Source organism: Nomascus leucogenys, chromosome 18 (genome assembly GCF_006542625.1).
Source record: "Nomascus leucogenys isolate Asia chromosome 18, Asia_NLE_v1, whole genome shotgun sequence".
NCBI classification, from domain to species: domain Eukaryota; kingdom Metazoa; phylum Chordata; class Mammalia; order Primates; family Hylobatidae; genus Nomascus; species Nomascus leucogenys.
In genome coordinates, this window is record NC_044398.1 from 54,890,491 (window position 1) to 54,912,315 (window position 21,825).

At 36.9% G+C, this 21,825-nt stretch overlaps 1 protein-coding gene across 7 annotated transcripts in view; it reads left to right on the top strand.

Annotated features, from left to right (window-relative positions):
• The window catches only part of ANKRD26 (ankyrin repeat domain 26), a 100,316-nt gene that overhangs the window by 70,483 nt on the left and 8,008 nt on the right, over nucleotides 1-21,825 (top strand). For 6 of the 7 annotated variants that reach the window (XM_030798274.1, XM_030798275.1, XM_030798280.1 and 3 more), the window contains 8 exons: nucleotides 356-508; nucleotides 4,462-4,532; nucleotides 4,873-4,966; nucleotides 9,084-9,196; nucleotides 10,944-11,073; nucleotides 16,153-16,443; nucleotides 19,240-19,457; nucleotides 20,850-21,078. In XM_030798274.1, the coding sequence (XP_030654134.1) occupies nucleotides 356-508; nucleotides 4,462-4,532; nucleotides 4,873-4,966; nucleotides 9,084-9,196; nucleotides 10,944-11,073; nucleotides 16,153-16,443; nucleotides 19,240-19,457; nucleotides 20,850-21,078 (1,299 nt within the window). Of the gene's footprint in view, nucleotides 1-355; nucleotides 509-4,461; nucleotides 4,533-4,872; nucleotides 4,967-9,083; nucleotides 9,197-10,943; nucleotides 11,074-16,152; nucleotides 16,444-19,239; nucleotides 19,458-20,849; nucleotides 21,079-21,825 lie in introns of those variants that run through there. The other variant, XM_030798279.1, reaches the window with a different exon arrangement.

Below are 21,825 nucleotides of genomic sequence, written 5' to 3' on the forward strand. Positions count from 1 at the left end.
AAAAAGAGCAAAAGTATTTCATAGGGTACAATCACTACCAGTTCCACTCACATGACTATTTCGAGACTTCAGTAGGTTGTTAAGCATTGTAAATTAATCAGGGGATGGATGAATAACGGGCTGAATCTGTTGTCTAAGTAACGTCATAACTAATTGGCAGGAAGGTAACACCTGTATCCTTAACTGAATTCAGTAATAAATAGGAATGTGTACATATGAGGACAAGAAGGTGAATCAACGTATGTGGTAATATTTTTAAGTTACGTATGTCATAGTTAAATATTATTAACATAATTTATTTTTTAACATAATAATAAGGTGATTTATAAAATCAGTAACAAACATGTCTTATCAGGTTGTTGTGAGACAACTTCAACAAGAACTAGCTGATACCCTAAAAAAACAATCTATGTCAGAGGCTTCACTGGAGGTTACATCACGTTATCGTATTAATTTAGAAGATGAGACACAGGATTTAAAGAAGAAATTAGGTCAAATCAGAAATCAAGTATGTATGAAATTTAACATGTCAACAGTTAATCTATAACTGGTTAAATATATAGTGTTTTGTCATACTAATTTAGTGGGTAGCCTTCTTTTGTATTCTCATTATAATTAATTTAAATTTTATTATCTTTTTTTTGAGACGGAGCCTTGCTCTATTGCCCAGGCTGGAGTGCAGTGGCACAGTGGCGCGATCTTAGCTCAGTGCAAGCCCCACCTCCCAGGCTCATGCCATTCTCCTGCCTCGGCCTCCCAAGTAGCTGGGACTACAGGCGCCCACCGCCACGCCTGGCTAATTTTTTGTGTGTGCGTTTTTTTGTTTTTTTTTTAGTAGAGACGAGGTTTCACCGTGTTAGCTAGGATGGTCTAGATCTCCTGACCTCATGATCCACCCGCCTCAGCCTCCCAAAGTTCTGGGATTACAGGCGTGAGCCACCACGCCCATCCTAAATTTTATTGTCTTTATAATACACTTGCTTCTTTATTTATTTATTTTTTTGAGACAGAGTCTCATTCTGTTGCCCAGGCTGGAGTACAGTGGCACTGTCTCAGCTCACTGCAACCTTCACCTCCCCATTTCAAGTGATTCTCCTGCCTCAGCCTCCTGAGTAGCTGGCATTACAGGTGTGTGCCAGTATGCCCAGCTAATTTTTGTTTTTTGTTTTCTTTTTTTGAGACAGAGTCTCGCTCTGTAGACTAGGCTGGAGTGCAGTGGCGTGATTTTGGCTCACTGCAACCTCTGCCTCCTGGGTTCAAGCGTTTCTCCTGCCTCAGCCTCCCAAGTAGCTGGGATTACAGGCACCCACCACCATGCCTGGCTAATTTTTGCATTTACAGTAGAGATAGGGTTTTGCCATGTTGGCCAGGCTGGTCTCAAACTCCTAACCTCAGGTGATCCACCCTCCTCGGCCTCCCAGAGTAACTGTGATTCCAGGTGTGAGCCACCGCACCTGGCCTAATTTTTGTATTTTTAATAGAGATGGGGTTTCACCATGTTGGCCAGGCTGGTCTCGAATTCCTGACTTCGGGTGTTCCACCTGCCTGGGCCTCCCAAAGTGCTAGGATTACAGATGTGAGCCACCGCACCCATCTTGTTTATTAAACTCTTTCATTCTGCCATTTTTTCTTATAATTGCACATTTTAAAAAATAATATTTACCCTTAGGAAAGTTGAGAATTATACATCATTCCTCATGGAAGTTGAGAGAGTTTTTCCTGTTAAACAGTATTTTATAGTGATTTTTCTATTGTCATGGCAAGCCAGATTAAGTTAGAGGATAATGTTTAATGGAATGTTCCAGAAAATTGTCTTATTTCTTCTTTTCACTTTTGTGAATGGATACAGAATCTGTGTTGATTTATTTTATGGATTTCAAATTAATTTGTACAGAAAGGCCATTAACTTTTCTCCAAAATGCAAATATTTTAGGTTAATTTATAAACTATTTGAAATAGGCATTTCCTCCATTTTCCTTTCATTTAAAATATATTATAAAAACATAGAAATATTTAGATTATGTATAGCATGTATATCTAAACTAGAGAATTAAGAAAATTATCTAGATCCCTCCATTGGATTTTTAAAAAACAACATTATTGAGATATAATTTACATACCATACAGTTCACTCATTTAAGGTGTACAGTTCAGTGTCTCTTAGATTATTTACATAGTTGTGTAACCATTACAACAGTCAATTTTAGAACATTGTTATCACCCTGAAAAGAAACCCCACATCCCTTAGCCATCACCACCATCCCTGTCCATGTCCCTCCACCTTCTCCAGTCCTAGGCAACCACCATCTACTTTTTGTCTCAAGCCTTACATTTGCCTGTTCTGAACATTTCATATAAATAGAGTCATACAATATGCAGTCTTTTAGGAGTGGCTTCTTTTACTTAGCATGTTTTTGGGGTTCATCTGTGTTGTAGCACATATCAGTACTTCATTTCTTTTTATTGTCTAATAATATTTTATTGTATGGCTATACCAGTTATCCATTCATCAGCGGATGGGCCTCTAGATTGTTTCTACTTTTTGGCTACTGTAAATAATGCTGCGATGAACATTCATTTATAAGACATATGTTTTTATTCTCCTGCCACTGGATTTTATCTTCAGAGTTAATCGGGCGGCTTTTACCATCTCTCTGCTTTACTCCTGCTGTTCTTCGTGCCTTTGCAGTTTCTGTTCATCTAGCCTCATTCATTCAGACGTGGCACACAATTCCCCCTCCTTTCAGAAGCTTTCTCTGACTGTTCTGGATCTCATTGACCTCACATTTTAGCACTCTTTGTCTAGTCCGTGTAGAACAATTTGCCCTTAATTTAACTTCACTTTTATTTTTTTCATAAGAGAGAAACTTGTCTAATTACAAATTTGCCTACGAGGTGAATAATATCTGATATGCCTGTCACCTGTCCTTGTATAAATTGAAAATATTTTAGCTTAGCAATTGTTAGGTTAAAATTACTTTATATTATACTAAGAATTTCTTCTTTGAGACATTGATATAATAAAGCTTTTATTCTATTTTTATTATTTTTTTTTACAAGCCCACAGCTAACATAGGTTATGTTATCTAAATATATTTTAAGTAACTAAATATAACTAGAAACCACTTAATCTAGTAAAGGAAAGATATTCAATCAAATGCTCATGTTTTTCACACTATAAAAAAATCTAAATTTACATTTCTTTATTATGTAGCCAGAGCTGGGATTCATAGATTCATACCACTTTACCACCCAAAGAGCTCTGGCTGCAGCTTTTCTGATGTGCCTTATGACATAACCTTAGCCTTAAGCTCACCAGAGTGCTTGCTAAAGCAGCTCAGCATAGATAGTTGTTGGGAATGACTTGCTTTGGGAACCTTGTTTCGCAGCAGAGTCCAGTGTTTTTATTCCAGTGCTCTGATGTCCGTGTAAGTTATGTATTACTCATTTCAGGAGGTGCTGTTTGCATTGTGGGCGTTGCCCACTGAGTAGAGCAGAGAGAAAGTAATCTATAATTGTTTAAAGTACTGTTGGCTTAGTGGAATTGGCAAAAGTTATGTGAAGTACTAGGGGTGTATTCTGGGCCTCATGCTCCCCATTTGCTTTCACTTTCAGTGGTGTGAAGAATGATTCAGTGCAGCTATAGTAGACCACTTCCACTGGCATGCCATCTGCCTAAAATGTACAATTTTATTAGAACATAAAATACAGTAAAAAGAAGCACACAAACAGCAAATATTATATATAGCTCACTATATGCCATGTACTCATCTAAGTACTTTATGTGTATATTCCTTGACTGAATCTTCTTACCATCCCAGTGAAGTAGATAGTATTAATGTCTCTGTTTCTATTTTACTGATGAAGAAATTGAGACACTGAATGTTAATTTGCTCAAATTCACACAGCTGGTAACTGGTGGAGTTGCGATTCCCACCCGGCCATTCCAACTTCTGTGTGGATACTGCCTCTCAATTTCATGAAATATCTAGTTGTCACCTAACATGTCATCATGTTAATTTTTATAATCACTGTCATTGCCATGGTCATTCACATCTATAAATATTTAAGCTTATAGTTCATGTGGTGGTGCTTGGAATGCAAAAATATAAATGCTTACCGCAAGGTAATTTCCTATCTTCCATTTTACCAAGTTTGTAAATTTGAGTATTTATTTGATAAAATATAGTTTGAAAACAAGAGTAATATGTTTTAGTTCTAGAACGCAGGTTGATAAACTTTTCTGTAAAGGGCCAGGTAGTATTATTTTAGGCTTTGGAAGCCATAGATACCTGCTGCAACAGATCAGCTCTACAGTCACAGCACAAAAGTTAGCCATAAACAATATGCCTATTGAAGGGTGTATGACTGTGTTCCAATAAGGTTTAGTTACAAAAACAGGTAATGGACAGATTTGTACTAGATTATTAGTAAAGTGGGTTTTTTTATTCTTTGTTTTAGTTGCAAGAAGCACAGGATCGACATACAGAAGCTGTCAGATGTGCTGAGAAGATGCAAGATCACAAGCAAAAGTAAAACTTAAAGCAGCCCACAGAAAAGCATGATTATTTATAGAGCAAATAAGCAGTGTAGTATGATAATTGTATCAGCTATGATCATAAGTACATCTGTGTGAAGTCAAGGAAAAATTTCAGCATTAAGCAATTTTGAAATGCATTTTTTAAATATTATCCTAGAATTTTGTGCATTATCCACAAACCACAACTAGAAAAACGATAAGAGTTGGCAAATCACCTACTTTTGAAATCTTTAAGAATTTATGTAATTATGCCTTCAGGTGTTTGCTAAGAAATTACACAGTGTTTTAAAAATTTATCTGTGAGAATAACTATTTTAAAATATACATTGCAGGCTTGAAAAAGATAATGCCAAGTTAAAAGTTACAATCAAAAAGCAAATGGACAAAATTGAGGAGCTTCAGAAAAACCTGTTAAATGCAAATTTGGTAAGTCAACCGCTTAATTTCTGTCATACTGAAAAGGAATTTTATTGCTTTAGTAGGACAAGTTGAGTATCCCTTATTTAAAATGCTTGAGACCAGAGGTGTTTCAGATTTTGGATTTTTTTTTATTTTGGAATATTTGTATATACATAATGAGATATCTTGGAGACAGGTCCCAAGCCTAATATGAAATTCTTTGATGTTTCATATATACCTTATATATGTAGCCTGAAGTTACTTTTATGTAATTTTTTTTTTTTTTTTTTTTGAGATGGAGTCTCGCTCTGTCGCCCAGGCTGGAGTGCAGTGGTGCGATCTCGACTCACTGCAACCTCTGCCTCCCGGGTTCATGCCATTCTCCTGCCTCAGCCTCCTGAGTAGCTGGGACTACAGGAGCTCGCCACCACGCCCAGTTAATTTTTTTGTATTTTTAGTAGAGACGGGGTTTCACCGTGTTAGCCAGGATGGTCTCGATCTCCTGGCCTCATGATCCGCCCACCTCGGCCTCCCAAAGTGCTGGGATTACAGGCATGAGCCACCACGCCCGGCCACTTTTATGAATATTTTAAAAATGATTTTATGCATGAAACAGAGTTTTGACTGTGTTTTCACTGTGACATGTCACGTGAGGTCAGGTGTGGAATTTTCCACTTGTGGCATCCTGTCCACACTCAAGAGTTTCAGATTTTGGAACATTTTGGCTTTCAAATTTTCAGATGTTCCTCAATTTATGATGGGATTACATCTTCATAAATACATTGTAAGTTGAAAATATTATAAGATGAAATTTAATACACCTACTGAACATCATAGCTTAGCCTAGCCTATCTTAAACCTGCTCTGAACACTTACATTAGCCTACAGTTGGACAAAATCATCTAACACAAAGTCTATCTTTTAATAAAGTATTGGATATCTCATATACCACATATTGCTAGCCTGGGAAAAGATAAAATTCAAAATCTGAAGTATGTTGAAATTGTGATGGTTTCACACCATTATAAAGTCAAAAAATTGTATTAATAAGCTGACCCATGGTAAGTAAATCCAAATTGCAGTGGTTTCACACACTCTTAAAGTTGAAAAATTGTAAGTTGGACTATTGTAAGTTGGGGACTATCTGTATGTAAGAATATTTTAGATAATATGAAAATCCTTATTGATAAAAATATTTATTGTATTCATGGTAATACTACTTGATACTAGTAGTGCAAGTCCTATTGACTTTATAGAAGTTGACTGAATTCAAACATTAATGAGTTTGGTAGTAAGATTTTAATAAAAAAGATTAGATAGCCTAAAAACAGTGTTTTTTATATACATTTTGTTTGTTCACTCATCCATTGTTGGACGTTTGGATTATTTCTGCCTTTTGCTTATTGTGAGTAATGCTGCTATGGATATGGTATACAATTGTCTGAGTCTCTGCTAATATTTGTAATATCTTTTGAAATTCTAAGAAATTTGAGTAATGATTTGATCTACAATTCTGAATTTCTTTTATAATCTAAACCCTTCAGTGAGAATTTCAGAATGAATTGCTTTTAACATGGTAATTTTTATTCCTCATCAAGAATGGATACTAGGTCATTATACAAGCATTCTTTTCCCCCAAAGTAATGTGTTTTTCTCTTTGGATTTTAAAAAAGAGAAACCTGTGAAAAAGTAGAAATGGCTGCTCCAACAGGACATCACAGAATAACACAGTGCTCCTAGCATTGCAGATTCAGAAACTTTTTTTCCCCATGTATCTATGTTCATCAGTCTTTCAAAACCTTAACAGTTCCTGTCAGGCGCAATGGCTCATGCTTGTAATTCCAGCACTTTGGGAGGCCGAGGCGGGTGGATCACCTAAGGTTAGGAGTTTGAGATCAGCCTGGCCAACATGGCAAAACCCTGTCTCTACTGTAAATACAAAAATTAGCCAGGCGTGATGGCAGGCCCCTGTAATCCTACTACTCGGGAGGCTGAGGCAGGAGAATCGCTTGAACCCAGGAGGTGGAGATTACAGTGAGCCGAGATTGCACTATTGGGTGACAGAGCGAGACTCCATCTCAAAAAAAAAAAAAAAAAAAAAAAAAAACTAAAAAAACCAAAACGTTAACAGTCCAGTCTCAGAAAGGATGGCCATGTAATCCACGATAACAATTTATTGATGTGCCAATTTACTGATTATTTATCGATGTTCTGCTTGATGTTTAACAAGCGGAACAGGATTCTCTGGTCATTCACGCTTTCCTGTGTAGAAATGAAGATCAGAAGGTTGCACTGTAAATACTAAAGTGGAGCAATGAGGTTGATGCTTCTACTAATGAGTTTCTTTAAGTCACAATAGGAAGATTTATGCGACTCTCCTATACAGATATACCTATCAGAATAAACATTGACAAGTTTTTTTCTAGATTTCATGTGTTAGTCCTACTTTATTGGCATCGTTTTCACACAAGTGACATGACAATATATTGATATGAAGTCTCCTGTGAATGAGAGTGTGGGGGACATCCCCTTAATATGGATGTCATCCAGGAATATATCAACATCTCAGAAATGGAAAATTTAGTAAAAGTACTCAAAACCTGCTAAGCTTATTCAAAAATAATGGGGGATTTTCTGTAGATTCCCATAGAAATGAGTTACAAATATGGCATATAATTTATTAGTCACTTTGAAGTGTACCCTGTGAATCAAAAATTTAATAGAGACCGCTTTCAACCAACTCGTCAATAGCCCCTAACTTTTCCAGAAGGTTCTCATCTCATGTCTTTATGGAAAAGGGAATTAGTCCAAAGAAAGCAAAGGCAAACAATCAATAATCTGACCCTTGTGGAAGAGTTTCGCATTATAAAAGAAAAAGTATGCTGGTCAACATCCTAAGGGTGAGTGTGCCCACCCAAGATGAGAAAATAATACTACACTCAAAATAACACCAATAAGAATCAGTCAACATAAAATGTACAAGATTAGCTATCTACAAAAGGAATCTACACCAAGTAATGGTTTATGAGTGTGTGGTTGAGAATATGGTTTATGAGAAGTGAAACAGAAGGAAGAGACCTCAGAAAAGAGACCTGGGCTGGAAATCTAGATTAGGGAATCTGGGATGAAGCCTTGAGATTTAAGGAGCTCTTAGAGAATTTAAAAAGAGGAATGGAAGGGGACAGGACTCAGCATGAAGGGTTGCTGCATTTAGAAATAAAGTGAGGTCAGAGGTGCCTAGGGGAGGGTATGGTCACAGTTAGTAGTTGCTGCTGAGAAGTAAAGCAGATTAAAGACTAAAAAATAGGGCCTTGATGACTTTCAGAACTTTAAAATGAGAATTATAAGACTGAAAATTAGATTTTAGTATAAAATTAGCCGATGTGGTGGTGCATGCCTGTTATCCTAGCTACTGAGGAGGCTGAGGTGGGAGGATTACTTGAGCCCTGGAGTTCAAGGCTGCAGTGAACTATGATTGCACCATTGCACTCCAGCTTGGTTGACAGAGTGAGACCCTGTCACAAACAGACAAACAAACAAAAAAAGTCCAATGGAAAAACAGGTTGATTAAAAAAGCCACAAGAATCAGGCAAAAGTTATGTTTTTGTTTATTGTGGAGAAGAAAAACTTTATTTAAAGAGAAATGATTAATAGAAAAGGAAAAATTGAAACCCATAGAAGAATGTTTATAGAGAATGAGAGATAGCTCATCTTGAAGTCAGGTTAGTATGAAAAATGTAACAGGAACCAGATGAAAGTTTTCTAAAAATTGTCTTAGTAAGATTTGATTTAACAAAAACTGGAATATCTTCAACTATTGATGACAGTGTTTCTAGAGCAACTTTAGGAATGAGAACAGACATCTAAAATAACTTTTTAAAAAGGAATTTTCATTAACAGTATTTTATATGTAAAAACTTCTATTTTTAACAAATTTTGGCAATTTAAGTTCCAGAAAAGAAATACGAGCTGTTTTAAGAAAAGTCATTTTTTCAAATCTGTTCTTATTGGCATCAGGTTTATAAACTGCATTTTATAAACCTGCCTAAACATATGTTACTCATGAACTCATAAGAAATAATAGTTTTAAGAAAAAAAGTGTTTCCAGAGTTTTAAAAATAATTGAAAATATTTTGTTTCAAAGTCTGAAGATGAAAAGGAACAATTAAAGAAGCTTATGGAATTAAAACAGTCGCTGGAATGTAATTTGGATCAAGAAATGAAGAAAAATGTTGAATTAGAAAGAGAGATAACTGGGTAAGATTTTAATATTTCAGATCATTTTAACCATTCATTAATTGATTTAATATAACTTTACTTTGTTCAAAACTAGATACAAATTCATTTAATATCTACTTTTTCTTAATGAAATTATTCTCTTTTAAAATTGCCTTAGAAAATTACAGCACAATCTGAAACTTTTGGAATGCCTAAATATTACACTTACTCTTTAATGATTTTGAAAACAGTAACAATGCCTTTGGCATATAATGTCAACTGCATTCTTCATCTTTTACTTTGAACTTTAATTTCTGAAGATATTTTCACTCTCTTTGGTAATCTTTTTCTCTTTGGTAGTGTCCTTCCCTTCAAAGAAGATATTCAAATCTTTTAATATCTAAAAACCTATCTGTGTCATCCTTTGGAAGCATCAAAAATTATCTTCATTTAGCTTATGCTTTCTTTCTGCCTCTTTTTGTGTGTGTGTGTGTGTGTGTGTGTAGTAATAAAATATATCATGAAAATTTACTCATTTCCCATGGATATCTCCCATGTATACCTGAGGTATACATGTTATTAAACTTCTGTTTGTTTTAAAACATATATGCCTCATACATATACAAATGTATGTATGATTTAAGAGTGAAATGAGCAATCATGTTTCTACTATCCAGATTTAAAAATGGAATGTTACCCATTGCCTTGGAAGCCCCCAGCGTGGCTGTTTTCTATTTATTTGCTGAGTACTTAACGTTTGTTCTGATTCTAATTACTATTTTTCTCTCATTGTCTTTCTCTAACATGGTTTTGCATCCCTTTTACTTTGTTAACGTTGTGCTAGTAAAGATTTCTAGATCTCTTCTGAAAGCAGCCTTTGCATCTTTATACATGCTCTCTCTGCTCATTTCCTTTCTTCTAAAACTCTGCCTGTTTCCTTTTCCCCTTAACTCAGACGTCAAAGATGTTTTCTTTCCTGTCTCGTCTGATCTTGAATGATCTTGATGTTTTTTGTGTGTACTTTATTTTTTTGTACTTTTCTTCTTATAAACAGCGGTCAACGGATATCAAATGTATTTTTGTGTCTTTTTCAACCATTCATGTATAAGTATGTATATGCTTTCTTTTTTTTTTTTTTTCCTGGAATCTCTCTGTTGCCCAAGCTGGAGTGTGGTGGTGCAGTCTCAGCCCACTGCAACCTCCACCTCCTGGGTTCAAGCGATTCTCCTGGCTCCGCCTCCTGACTCAGCCTCCTGAATAGCTGGGATTACAGACATGCACTACCACGCCTGGCTAATTTTTGTATTTTCAGTAGAGACAGGGTTTCACCATGTTGACCAGGCTGGTCTTGAACTCCTGAGCTCAAGTGATCTGCCTGGCTCGGCCTCCCAAAGGGCTGGGATTTTAGGGATGAGCCACTGGTCCAGCCTAAGTATGATTTTCCTCTTCACCTTGGACTCTGATCTCTGGTTTATAGCTAATATTTGATAATAGGTTAATGTTTTATAGTAACATACTAAAATGGATAGGAATAATTTATTTATAAAAACTTGATGTGATTATAATATTAACTCTTTATCTGCCATATATGTCATATAATTTTTCTTCACATTATTTACCTAAGATTATAATTTCATTAGAGTGTTTTCAAACTATGTCAGATTGAAATAAACGAGAGAATCATGATTCGTTTTTCTTACATGCTAAAACATAATATCTGTTTTAAATAATTATTAAATGTTTGCCTTTTTAAAACTTGAGTTACTCATTTTGTACCTTCCTGCAGGTTCAAGAACCTCTTAAAAATGACAAGAAAGAAGTTAAATGAATATGAAAATGGAGAATTTAGTTTCCATGGAGATTTAAAAACTAGTCAATTTGAAATGGGTATTCAGATTAATAAACTAAAACATAAGGTAATTTTTAATAAGTTTTGGGACCAAAAAAGCCACTTAATTTGGGAAATACAGACTTCTCAATGCTTTGAACAATGAAATAAAGATTTTTTTTTTAACTTGAGGGACTTGATACTAATAAAAAAACTTTTTTTAAACTTTTAAGTTTAGGGGTACATGGGCAGGTTTGTTATGTAGTTAAACTTGTGTCACGGGTGTTTGTTAAACAGATTATTTTGTCACCCAAGTATTAAGCCTAGTGCTCATGAGTTATTTTTCCTGATTCCTCTCCCTTCTCTCACCCTCCATCCTCTAGGAGGCTCCATTGTCTGTTGTTCCCCTCTGTGTGTCCATGTGTTCTCATCATTTAGCTCCCACTTAGTAGTGAGAACTTGCAGTAATTGGTTTTCTCTTCCTGTGTTAGTTTACTAAGGATAATGTCTTCTAGCTCTGGACATAGGAACAGGCAAAGATTTCATGGCCAAGACACCAAAAGCAATTGCAACAAAAGCAAAAACTGACAAAGAGAATCTAATTAAACTAAAGAGCTTCTACAGAGCAAAGGAAGTATCAACAGAGTAAACACAACCTACAGAATGGGAGAAAATTTTTGCAAACTATGTATCTAACAGAGGTCTTATATCCGGCATCTATAAGGAACTTAACAAATTTACAAGGAAAAAACAACCCCGTTAAAAAGTGGGCAAAAAGGCCAGGCGTGGTGGCTCAAGCCTGTAATCCCAGCACTTTGGGAGGCCGAGGCGGGCGGATCATGAGGTCTGGAGATCGCGACCATCCTGGCTAACACGGTGAAACCCCATCTCTACTAAAAATACAAAAAATTAGCCGGGCGTGGTGGCGGGCGCCTGTAGTCCCAGCTACTACTCAGGAGGCTGAGGCAGGAGAATGGCGTGAACCCTGGAAGCGGAGCTTGCAGTGAGCCGAGATCGCGCCACTGCACTGCAGCCTGGGCGACAGAGCGAGACTCCATCTCAAAAAAAAAAAAAAAAAGTGGGCAAAGGACATGAGTAGACATTTCTCAAAAGAAGACATACATTCAACCCAACAAACATGATAAAAAGCTCAACATCATTGATCATTAGAGAAATGCAAATCAAAACCGCAACAAGATACCATCTCATACTAGCCAGAATGGCTATTTTAAAAAGTCAAAAAAATAACAAACTATTCATCTGACAAGGGACTAATATCCAGAATATACAAGGAACTCAACTTGACAGCAAAAAGAATAATCTAATTCAAAAGTAGGCAAAAAATCTGAAACAGACATTTCTCCTAAGACACACGAATGGCCAAAAGGTATACGGAAAAAATGCTCAACATCACTAATCATCAGGGAAGTGCACATCAAAACCACCAAGTGATATGATCTTATTCCAATTAGAATCGCTACCATCAAAAGACAAAAAATAACAAATGCCAGCAAGGCTGCAGAAAACAGGAAACTCTTAGGCATTGTTGGTGGGCATGTAAAGTAGTACAGCCGTTATAAAAAACAATGTGGAGTTTTTTCAAAAAACTAAAAATAGAACTGCCATATGATGTCGTTCTACTACCAGGTATTTATCCAGGAGAAAGGAAATCAGCATATCAAAGAGATATCTGCATTCCCAAGTTTATTGCAGTGCTATTCACAATAGCTAAAATGTGGAATCAACCTAAATGTCCATAGACAATGGAAAAGAAAATGTGGTGTATACAGATACATAAAGGTGAAAACAACAGACACTGAGGTTTCCGAGAATGCAGGATCTGTGACAAGAAATGTGTTCAGAATCTGGGTGACAGGATCAACAGAAGTCCAAACCTCAGCATTTTGCTGTATAGTAACAAGCCTGCATATGTACCCTTTCAATCTAAAATAAAAATGGATTTTTTTTTTTTTTTTTTAAAGAAAAAGATTTGGTGGCTGGGTGCAGTGGCTCATGCCTATAATTCCAGCATTTTGGAAGCCAAGGTAGGTGGATCACCTGAAGTCAGGAGTTCCGAGACCAGCCTTGACAATATGGCGAAACCCCGTCTCCACCAAAAATACAAAAAAATTAGCTGGACGTAGTGGCACACGCCTGTAGTCCCAGCTACTCTGGAGGCTGAGGCAGGAGAATTGCTTGGACCCTGGAGGCGGAGGTTGCAGTGAGCCAAGATTGCGCCATTGCACTCCAGCCTGGGTGACAAGAGTGAAACTCTGTCTCAAAAAAAAAAAAAAAAATGTGGTGTATATACAGGATGGAATACTTACTATTCAGCCAAAAGAATGAAATCATGTCAGTAACATTATGTTAAGTGAAATAGGTCAGGCAAGGAAGATAAATATCTAAGGCTCTCACTCGTATGCAAGTGCTAAAAAGAAAACCGAGCTCATGAAAGTACAGAGTAGAATCATGGGTATTAGAGGCTGAGAAAAGCAAGAGGGAGGAGAGGCAGGCAAAGGGTGGGGGAAGGGAGGAGGTGTTGGGTGATGGCTACCAAATGAGAGCTAGCTAGGAGGAATGCGTCCTGGTGTTCTATAGCACCACAGGGCGAATACAGTTAAATATAATTTATCGTGTATTTTCAAAAAGCTAAAAAGAGGATTTTGACTGTTCACAAGACAAATAAATGATAAATGTTTGAGGTGATGGATATGCTAATTTGCTTATACATTGTATACATCTATTAAAATCTCTCTAGCCATAAATATGTATAATGTTGTGTGTCAACTAAAAACGAAAATATATTCATCCCATGATAAAATAGAACATGGGCCAACCTCAGTGACTCATTTCTAATGAATAGAATGTGGTAAAGGTGACAACATGTGACTTCGGCATTAGATTAGAAGAGGCTTCCTGTCTCAGACTCCTTGCCCTTGGAACCCAGCCCCGATCTTGTGAGGAAGCTCAGGACACAAAGGCAGCCTAGGAGTTCCAGTCCCTCAGGCTTTGAGCTGTGTCCAGGGAACCTGAGGAGAACAGAGACAAGCTGTCCTGGCCGAGATTTTCCCAAACCACAGGTTCCTGAACAGAATAAATGTTGTTGTTTTAAGCCATAAATTTTGGGTACTTTGTTAGGAAGCAATAAGGAGAAAAAATGTATTTTACAAAAAGAGACAATAAGAAACATAACTTACACAGGAAAAATTAGTCTTATTTAAAGTAGAATCTGATAAATGTTGAGATTAATTTATTCATGGCAAACAATGTTAAGCAGATAACCAGGAGAAAGACGTAAGAGCTATTGAGGAGAAAGTTTTTTCTCCAGATTTAAAGGTCTGGAATCTGAACTCTCCAAAGTAAAAACTTCTCAAGAAGACTTTAATACTGAACTGGAAAAATATAAGCAACTCTATCTAGAAGAATTAAAGCTTCTAGATAGAGGGGGACTGGAATCTTCTGGTTTGTGCACTAATGCGTCTGGTTGCTGATGGTGGCCATTGGCTGGAACTTTGGTTGGGGCAGGAACCCCGAGCACCTACTCTGGAATAGTTTGCAAATAGTGTCTCCCATTCTACAGATTGTCTCTTCACTCTGTTAATTATTTCCTTTGCTGTGCAGAAGCTTTTCAGTTTAATATTGTCCCATTTTTATTTTTTATTATTATTTTTTAAAATTTTATTGATTTTATTAATTTTTTTTTTTAACCCAGGCTGGAGTGCAGTGGCGCGATCTCAGCTCACTGCAAGCTCCGCCTCCCGGGTTCATGCCATTTTCCTGCCTGCCTCCCGAGTACCTGGGACTACAGGCGCCCACCACCATGCCTGGCTAATTTTTTGTATTTTTAGTAGAGACGGGGATTCACCGTGTTAGCTAGGATGGTCTCGATCTCCTGACCTCGTGATCCCCCCGCATTGTCCTCCCAAAGTGCTGGGATTTACAGGCGTGAGCCACCGCGCCTGGCCAGTATTGTCCCATTTTTCTATTTTTGTTTTTTTGCCTCCGGTTCTGCAAATAGCCATAAAATGTTTGCCTAGAGCAATGCCCTGAAGCAATTTCCCTGTCTCTTCTAGTAGTTTTATAGTTTCAAGGTCTTACTGTTTTACATCTTTATTCAATTTTGAGTTGATTTTAGTATATGGTGTTCGATAGGGGTCTAGTTTCATTCTTCTGCATGTGGATATCCAGTTTTCCCAGCACTATTTATTCAAGAGGATGTCCTTTCCCCAATGTATGTTCTTAGCATCTTTTTAAAATCAGTTGGCTGTAAATAGACGAATTTATTTCTAGGTTCTTTATTCTGTGGCCTTAACACCAATAATTATTACCCCTTGGAATGCAAGTCAAATTAGCATAAAACATTTGCAGCTCAGAAAAAGGCTTATGGCATTAGAATCTATATTACAAGATTCATTAATTAGAGTCTTATTTTAAAAGTCTTATTCTGGGAGCCAGTTTTTTGATGAGCCCTAAATAACTCAACAGGATGTCCCAAAAACTTCTTTAGAAATTACAGGGCATGTTGGGGCCGGGAGCGGTGGCTCACGCCTGTAATCCCAGCACTTTGGGAGGCCGAGGCGGGCAGATCATGAGGTCAGGAGATCGAGACCATCCTGGCTAACATGGTGAAACTCCGTCTCTACTAAAAATACAAAAAATTAGCCAGGCGTGGTGGTGGGCGCCTGTAGTCCCAGCTACTCAGGAGGCTGAGGCAGGAGAATGGCGTGAACCCAAGAGGCAAAGCTTGCAGTGAGCGGAGATCGCGCCATTGCACTCCAGCCTGGGCAACAGAGCAAGACTCCTTCTTAAAAAAAAAAAGAAATTATAGGGCATGTTTATGGGGGAAGTAGTAAGAGACTTTCTGCTACCCCTTAGAGCCATTTAAGGAGGAAAGACATGAAACAATCATAGAAAAATATAAGTCGAAGATCAAGTGCAAATGTTGTGTGGCAGAGATGATAAGGAATATATTTTTGTGACTCTTGATGGCTTTGACTTTGTTCTTGATTTTCCGGGTAATTTAAGGGTCCACATTTGAAGAATCTTTTACAGTTCAGGTGACAATTTATTGCAACTGAATTTATTTCAAAATTTGTTCTTGGTTTTATGTTAGGCTATTCTCAGGCTACTTCCTTCATTATCACACTATATTACTGTCTTCATTCAGATTGATGATCTTACAGCAGAACTGGAGACTGCAGGTTCAAAATGTCTACATCTGGATACAAAGAATCAAGTTCTTCAACAGGAGTTGTTATCCATGAAAACAATACAAAAGAAATGTGAAAAACTACAGAAGAATAAAAAGAAGTTGGAACAAGAAGTGATCGACCTGAGAAGTCATATAGAAAGGAATATGGTAGAACTTGGTCAAGTCAAACAGTATAAACAGGAGATTGAAGAAAGAGCAAGACAGGAAATAGTAGAAAAATTAAAAGAAGTCAATTTGTTTTTACAGGTTAGTTTATTTGTAGTGTGCCTTCGTTCATTTCACTGCAAATTGTATTTTGGATATATACATTATATGTGTTTCCTCTACATCCCTTATAGCAATTTGTTCTGTAGATTTCTAGAAGGATGATGGCATCTGTTTCTCCCTTTAGATGTTTCAGTTTCCATCATTATTATAACTACATTGATGATTTAGAATAATGATTTTCATCAGAGAATCATTTGGCTATTAAGACCAGTTGGCATAAAACAAAACCATCAGGAAAAGAAAGTATTGTGATTTAGAAATTATGCCATATTCTTGAATTGTTCTTAAATTACATTGCTCACTTTTTAAAACTTTTAATTAATTTTATTATTCTTTATCAGAGTTCATGAGTACTAATGAAACAATGATTCAAATGTTTATACCTCAGCCTCCTGGATAGCTGGGACTACAGGTGCACATCACGATGCCTGGCTAAATTTTTAATTCTTATTTTTGGTAGAAACAGAGTCTTACTTTGTTGCCCAGGCTGGTCACGAACTCTTGGCTTCAAGTGATCCTCCTGCTTAGGTCTCCCAAAGTGCTGAGATTACAGGCATAAGCCACCAAACCTGGCTGATAAATATTTTAAACTTCAGCTTTTTTTTTCACATATTTAAAATTACTCTCTGAATCACTAACTCAAAAGTAAAGGAAAAAAATACACAATAATTACCCAGGTTGTATATAAATTAAATTTTATTGAGGGATAATTTACAAATAATTAAACAAAACCATTTTAACAGTTTGACCCAAGTATATACTTGCTTAACCACCCTCTCAACAGAGAACATTTCCAGAAAGTTCTCTCTTGCCCTTTTGCAGTTAATTCCCCCTACTTCATCCCAGGAAACCACTGGGACTTTAAGACAACTTGTGTTGTTTTTGCCTTAAAAAAAAAAAAAAAAAAAAGCTGGGCACGGTGGCTCATGCCTGTAATCCCAGCACTTTGGGAAGCCGAGGTGGGCGGATCATGAGATCAGGAGTTCGAGACCAGCCTGGCCAACATAGTGAAAACCCATATGTACTAAAAAATTAAAAAAAATAATTAGCCAGCCGTGGTGGCGCATGCCTGTAGTCCCAGTTACTTGGGAGACTGAGGCAGGAGAATTGCTTGAATCTGGGAGGCAGAGGTTGCAGTGAGGCAAGATGGTGAGAGCTAGACTCCGTCTCAAATACAAAACAACACAAACAAATTAGGCTGGGCATGGTAGCTCACACCTGTAATCCTAGCACTTTGAGGGCTGAGGTGGGAGGACCACTTGAGCCCAGGAGTTCAAGACCAACCTGGGCAACAAAGTGAGACCCTGTCTCTACAGAAAATTTAAAAAAATAATTAGCCAGGCATGGTGGTGCATGGCTGTAGTCCCAGGTACTTGGGAGGCTGAGGTGAGAGGATCATTTAAGCCCAGGAGTTTTCAAGGCTGCAGTGAACTATGATTGTGCCGCTGAACTGAAGCATGGGCGACAGACTGAGACCCTGTCTCTAAAATAAACAAAGCCAAAAAAATGTCTTTCCTGTCTTACCCACATGGGTATATCAGTGTGTGAGTGTGTGTGTGTCTGAGTGAGCGATAAAAATCTACTTCCTTAATAACATGAGTTTGTGTGTCTATGAGTGATTAAAACTCAATAATTTAACAAATTTGTTTTAGTTGGGATAAATAGTGATTGAGAACTGTGTGGGACCCCTGTGCTTATGAGAGAGGATGGAGGGCGCAAACTAGTAGAAAGGATGTGAAGATTAACACAGAGCAAATCTGGGCCACTTGAAAATATGTAGCCATTGTGAGAGTAGCAAGTCTTCGCTACTCATTCTCAGCTCTTTCCCTTCCCTCAGGCCAGTGAGAAATAGGAGTCTTGAAACACAATCTACAAGGCCAAGGTGGTAACAATCCGTAATAACATAGATTTCTTCACATGGTATTTATGATAGTCTTACACAGCTCTACATGTTAGCTCTTAGAGACATGGAATGAGAATAGGAAGAAATCAGTGATAAGCCAGTATAGTTACCCATTTTACAGATGAAGACACCTAGGGAAAGGTTAAACAGCAGGGCCCAAGCCATAGAGCTAGTCAGGCTCAGGATCACACTCCACATTTCTTTACTTGTAGTCCAGGTGATTCCATAACCTTATGCTCCAGCAGGTAGAATTATTGTAAGAGATCCAAGACCTTGGGCTTTTTTCTCAACATGTATTGATGTGCACAGCATTTATCCCTAAGAAGCTCTAAGTTCCTGTATCTTACATACAGATGGTCGCTTTAATTTACTTTGCCAGGTGTATTCATAAAATGGAATATCACATCAACATTTTTAAGCATATTCAAGTCTTCCCATGAATATATTTTAACACAAAAATAATTGTTATAAGATTTTCATTCGAAAATATCTCCACATTTGTAGTCATTTTCTTTCTTAGGTTTTCCTTATGTTACCAATTGTAATTTTTTATTTTCTATATGACATTTCCCCCCATCGTTAGACATCTGGGTTGCCAGTCAGCCTTTATTGTTTTGATTACTTCATCAAGGATGAAAATGCTTCTCTAGTAGAAACTCACTTTCATCTCTTTGGAAGGTGTATTTGGATTCCCTTTTTAATTAGAGCCCTGGGGTATCCTCTTATCTCTTTGATCAATGCCTGTTGGCGCAAAGATCTTTCTCTTTTTGGAGTTTGGGTTAAAAACAAAACAGCCCTTAGACACCAAGTAGGTGGCCATGGTGTTACTCAGGTTATATATTTTTAAAACAAATGCTTTTAATTTGTTTTAGGCACAAGCAGCATCTCAAGAAAACTTAGAGCAGTTAAGAGAGAATAATTTTGCTTCAATGAAAAGTCAGATGGAACTCAGAATTAAAGATCTGGAATCTGAACTCTCCAAAATAAAAACATCTCAAGAAGACTTTAATAAAACTGAACTGGAAAAATATAAGCAACTCTATCTAGAAGAATTAAAAGTTAGAAAATCTTTGTCAAGTAAACTAAACAAGTAAGTCAAAATATAGAATCATAGGAAATAAATTAAGCTCATTAGTTTGCCTTGAAAGCATAATTCTTAGGTTCATGAGATTAATGGGAAGTGAAAGCTAACTAGGTAATATAATTTTGGAAAATGTTAGTAAATTAACTTACCTTTAAAATGTGAGTCCAGGACAGTTTATGTCTTTCCTCTGTTTTTTTTTTTTTAATTTTATATGGCTTTTCCATTAATATTCTTAGGTGGTTAACTAGATCTATGTCTTTCAGCTATGTGCTTTTGAAACTTTGTAATTTAGACATTGATATTATCATCAGATTGCTTATCAGCATTGCCATAAATATAATTATTAATGAGTTGGGCTGTTTTTTGGAAAATTACAACTTAAACCAGAAGGGTCAAGTATCACTCCGACTCTGCACATTCTGGCACTCCATAAATGAGCTTTCCTTGATTGTGATGTCTGGTATTATCACTACAGGGTGCCGCGAGACAAACTACCCTGTATAGTTTTTCTACTACTTAAAGGCATGCTAGTGAAATAGCACGTTAATGATTAACGTAGGGATGAAGGGAAGTATAATTTATAAAGTGGTTAAAAATAACACCTTGGTCAGCCTGAGGGAGTGTGTGGAAAACAGGTCAGTCCCCACCTCTGATGCCTTGGGGACAATGTTAGGAGCTAAGTGCCTTTGAGGCTCTTTAGTTCTTTTTGATCACCAACTCAGCTATCTTCTTTTCCCCTAGAATTTTTTGCTCTGAATTATTCCCTGGTGCCAGATGTCTAGTATTTTTCCAGATAATGGGTGAAATAAATGTAAAAGGGTAGTGAAAGCAAATGCTTGCACATGTCTTGAGGAATTTTTTTTTTTTTAATCTCGGAACTAGTTTACTAAATACAAGTATTTTTAGCTGGGCTTTTTCCTTTGTTCTTAGTTTTGTTAATTGTATGTATCAAAACATGATGTTTTTGATATATTTGTACATAGTGAAATGGTTATTATAGTCAAGCAAATTAACATGTTTATCATCTCACATATTTACCCTTTAAAGGCAATTATTTTTAAAGGCATCCTCAGGAATCTTACCAGTGGAGCATTCCAGAAGGCAGCAGGTGTTACCTGTGAAGCCATACATCATTCGTAGCCATTTTCTTCCCTTCCCTACTTTGCTTGAATTACTTGTTTGTTGGAAACTACCCTAGAAACAGGCACTTCTTTAGAACAGTCTAAAAATTATAATTGCATACAGTAGGCATGCTCTGACACGTTTTTCAGTGTTAAAATTCTGGTTAATGGGAAATTTCATTTACTCCTATGGTAACTTTTTAAAAATTACAAGTCTTTTAGGAATCATTTAGGGAAAAGTAAAATATTAAGCATGTGTCTTCTGCAATCTTCACAGAACTAATGAGAGGCTAGCAGAGGTCAGCACCAAACTTCTTGTGGAAAAACAGCAGAGCAGATCTTTGTTCACCACTCTCACTACCAGGCCAGTCATGGAGCCACCTTGTGTTGGAAATCTTAGTAATAGTTTAGATCTCAACAGAAAACTTATTCCAAGAGAAAACTTAGTGATCTCTACCTCAAATCCACGGGCTTCAAATAATAGCATGGAGAACTACTTGAGCAAGGTTAGTTATGTTGTCTTTTTTCCTTTGGGTTTCAAATTTCTCATGTAATTCTTTTTTTGTTTGTTTTTTTGAGACAGTGTTTTACTCTGTTGTCCAGGCTGGAGTGCAGTGGTGCCATCTTGGCTCACTGCAACCTCTGCCTCCAGGTTCAAGCAATTCTTGTGTCTCAGCCTCCCAGGTAGCTAGGATTACAGGTGTGTGCCACCACACCCAGCTAAATTTTATATTTTTAGTAGAGACTGGGTTTCATATATTGCTAGGCTGATCTCAAACTTCTGGTTTCAAATGATCTGCCTGCCTCAGCCTCCCGAAGTGCTGGGATTACAGGTGTGAGCCACCGTGCCCAGCCTCAAATTTCTGATATTATTCTTGTTTTTAATTTGGTGAAATACCGAGTTGTTTAATTGACTTATGCTTGATAAGTAAAGGTCATAGTTATCTGTGCTAATAAAGTGAGGAAACAGAAATTTTAGTGTTTTTTTTTTTTTTTTTAGTCCTTAGAGCTCTCATTTTCAGGAGATACCATTTGTTAACTTTATTCAATAAATGTATCTAAACTGTCACATTTTAAATTTCTTTAAAAGCTGAATTTATTAGAAATGGAATATTATTGCCTATTGCCTGATAGCAAAAGGTATACGTTGAGATACTCTGGCTTTCCTTCTAATGGATTTGAGTTTGGCTGTGGTTGATAGCACTTTGATAGTTTTCTGGCACCATCTCAAGTGTTCCACCCTTAATCATAAG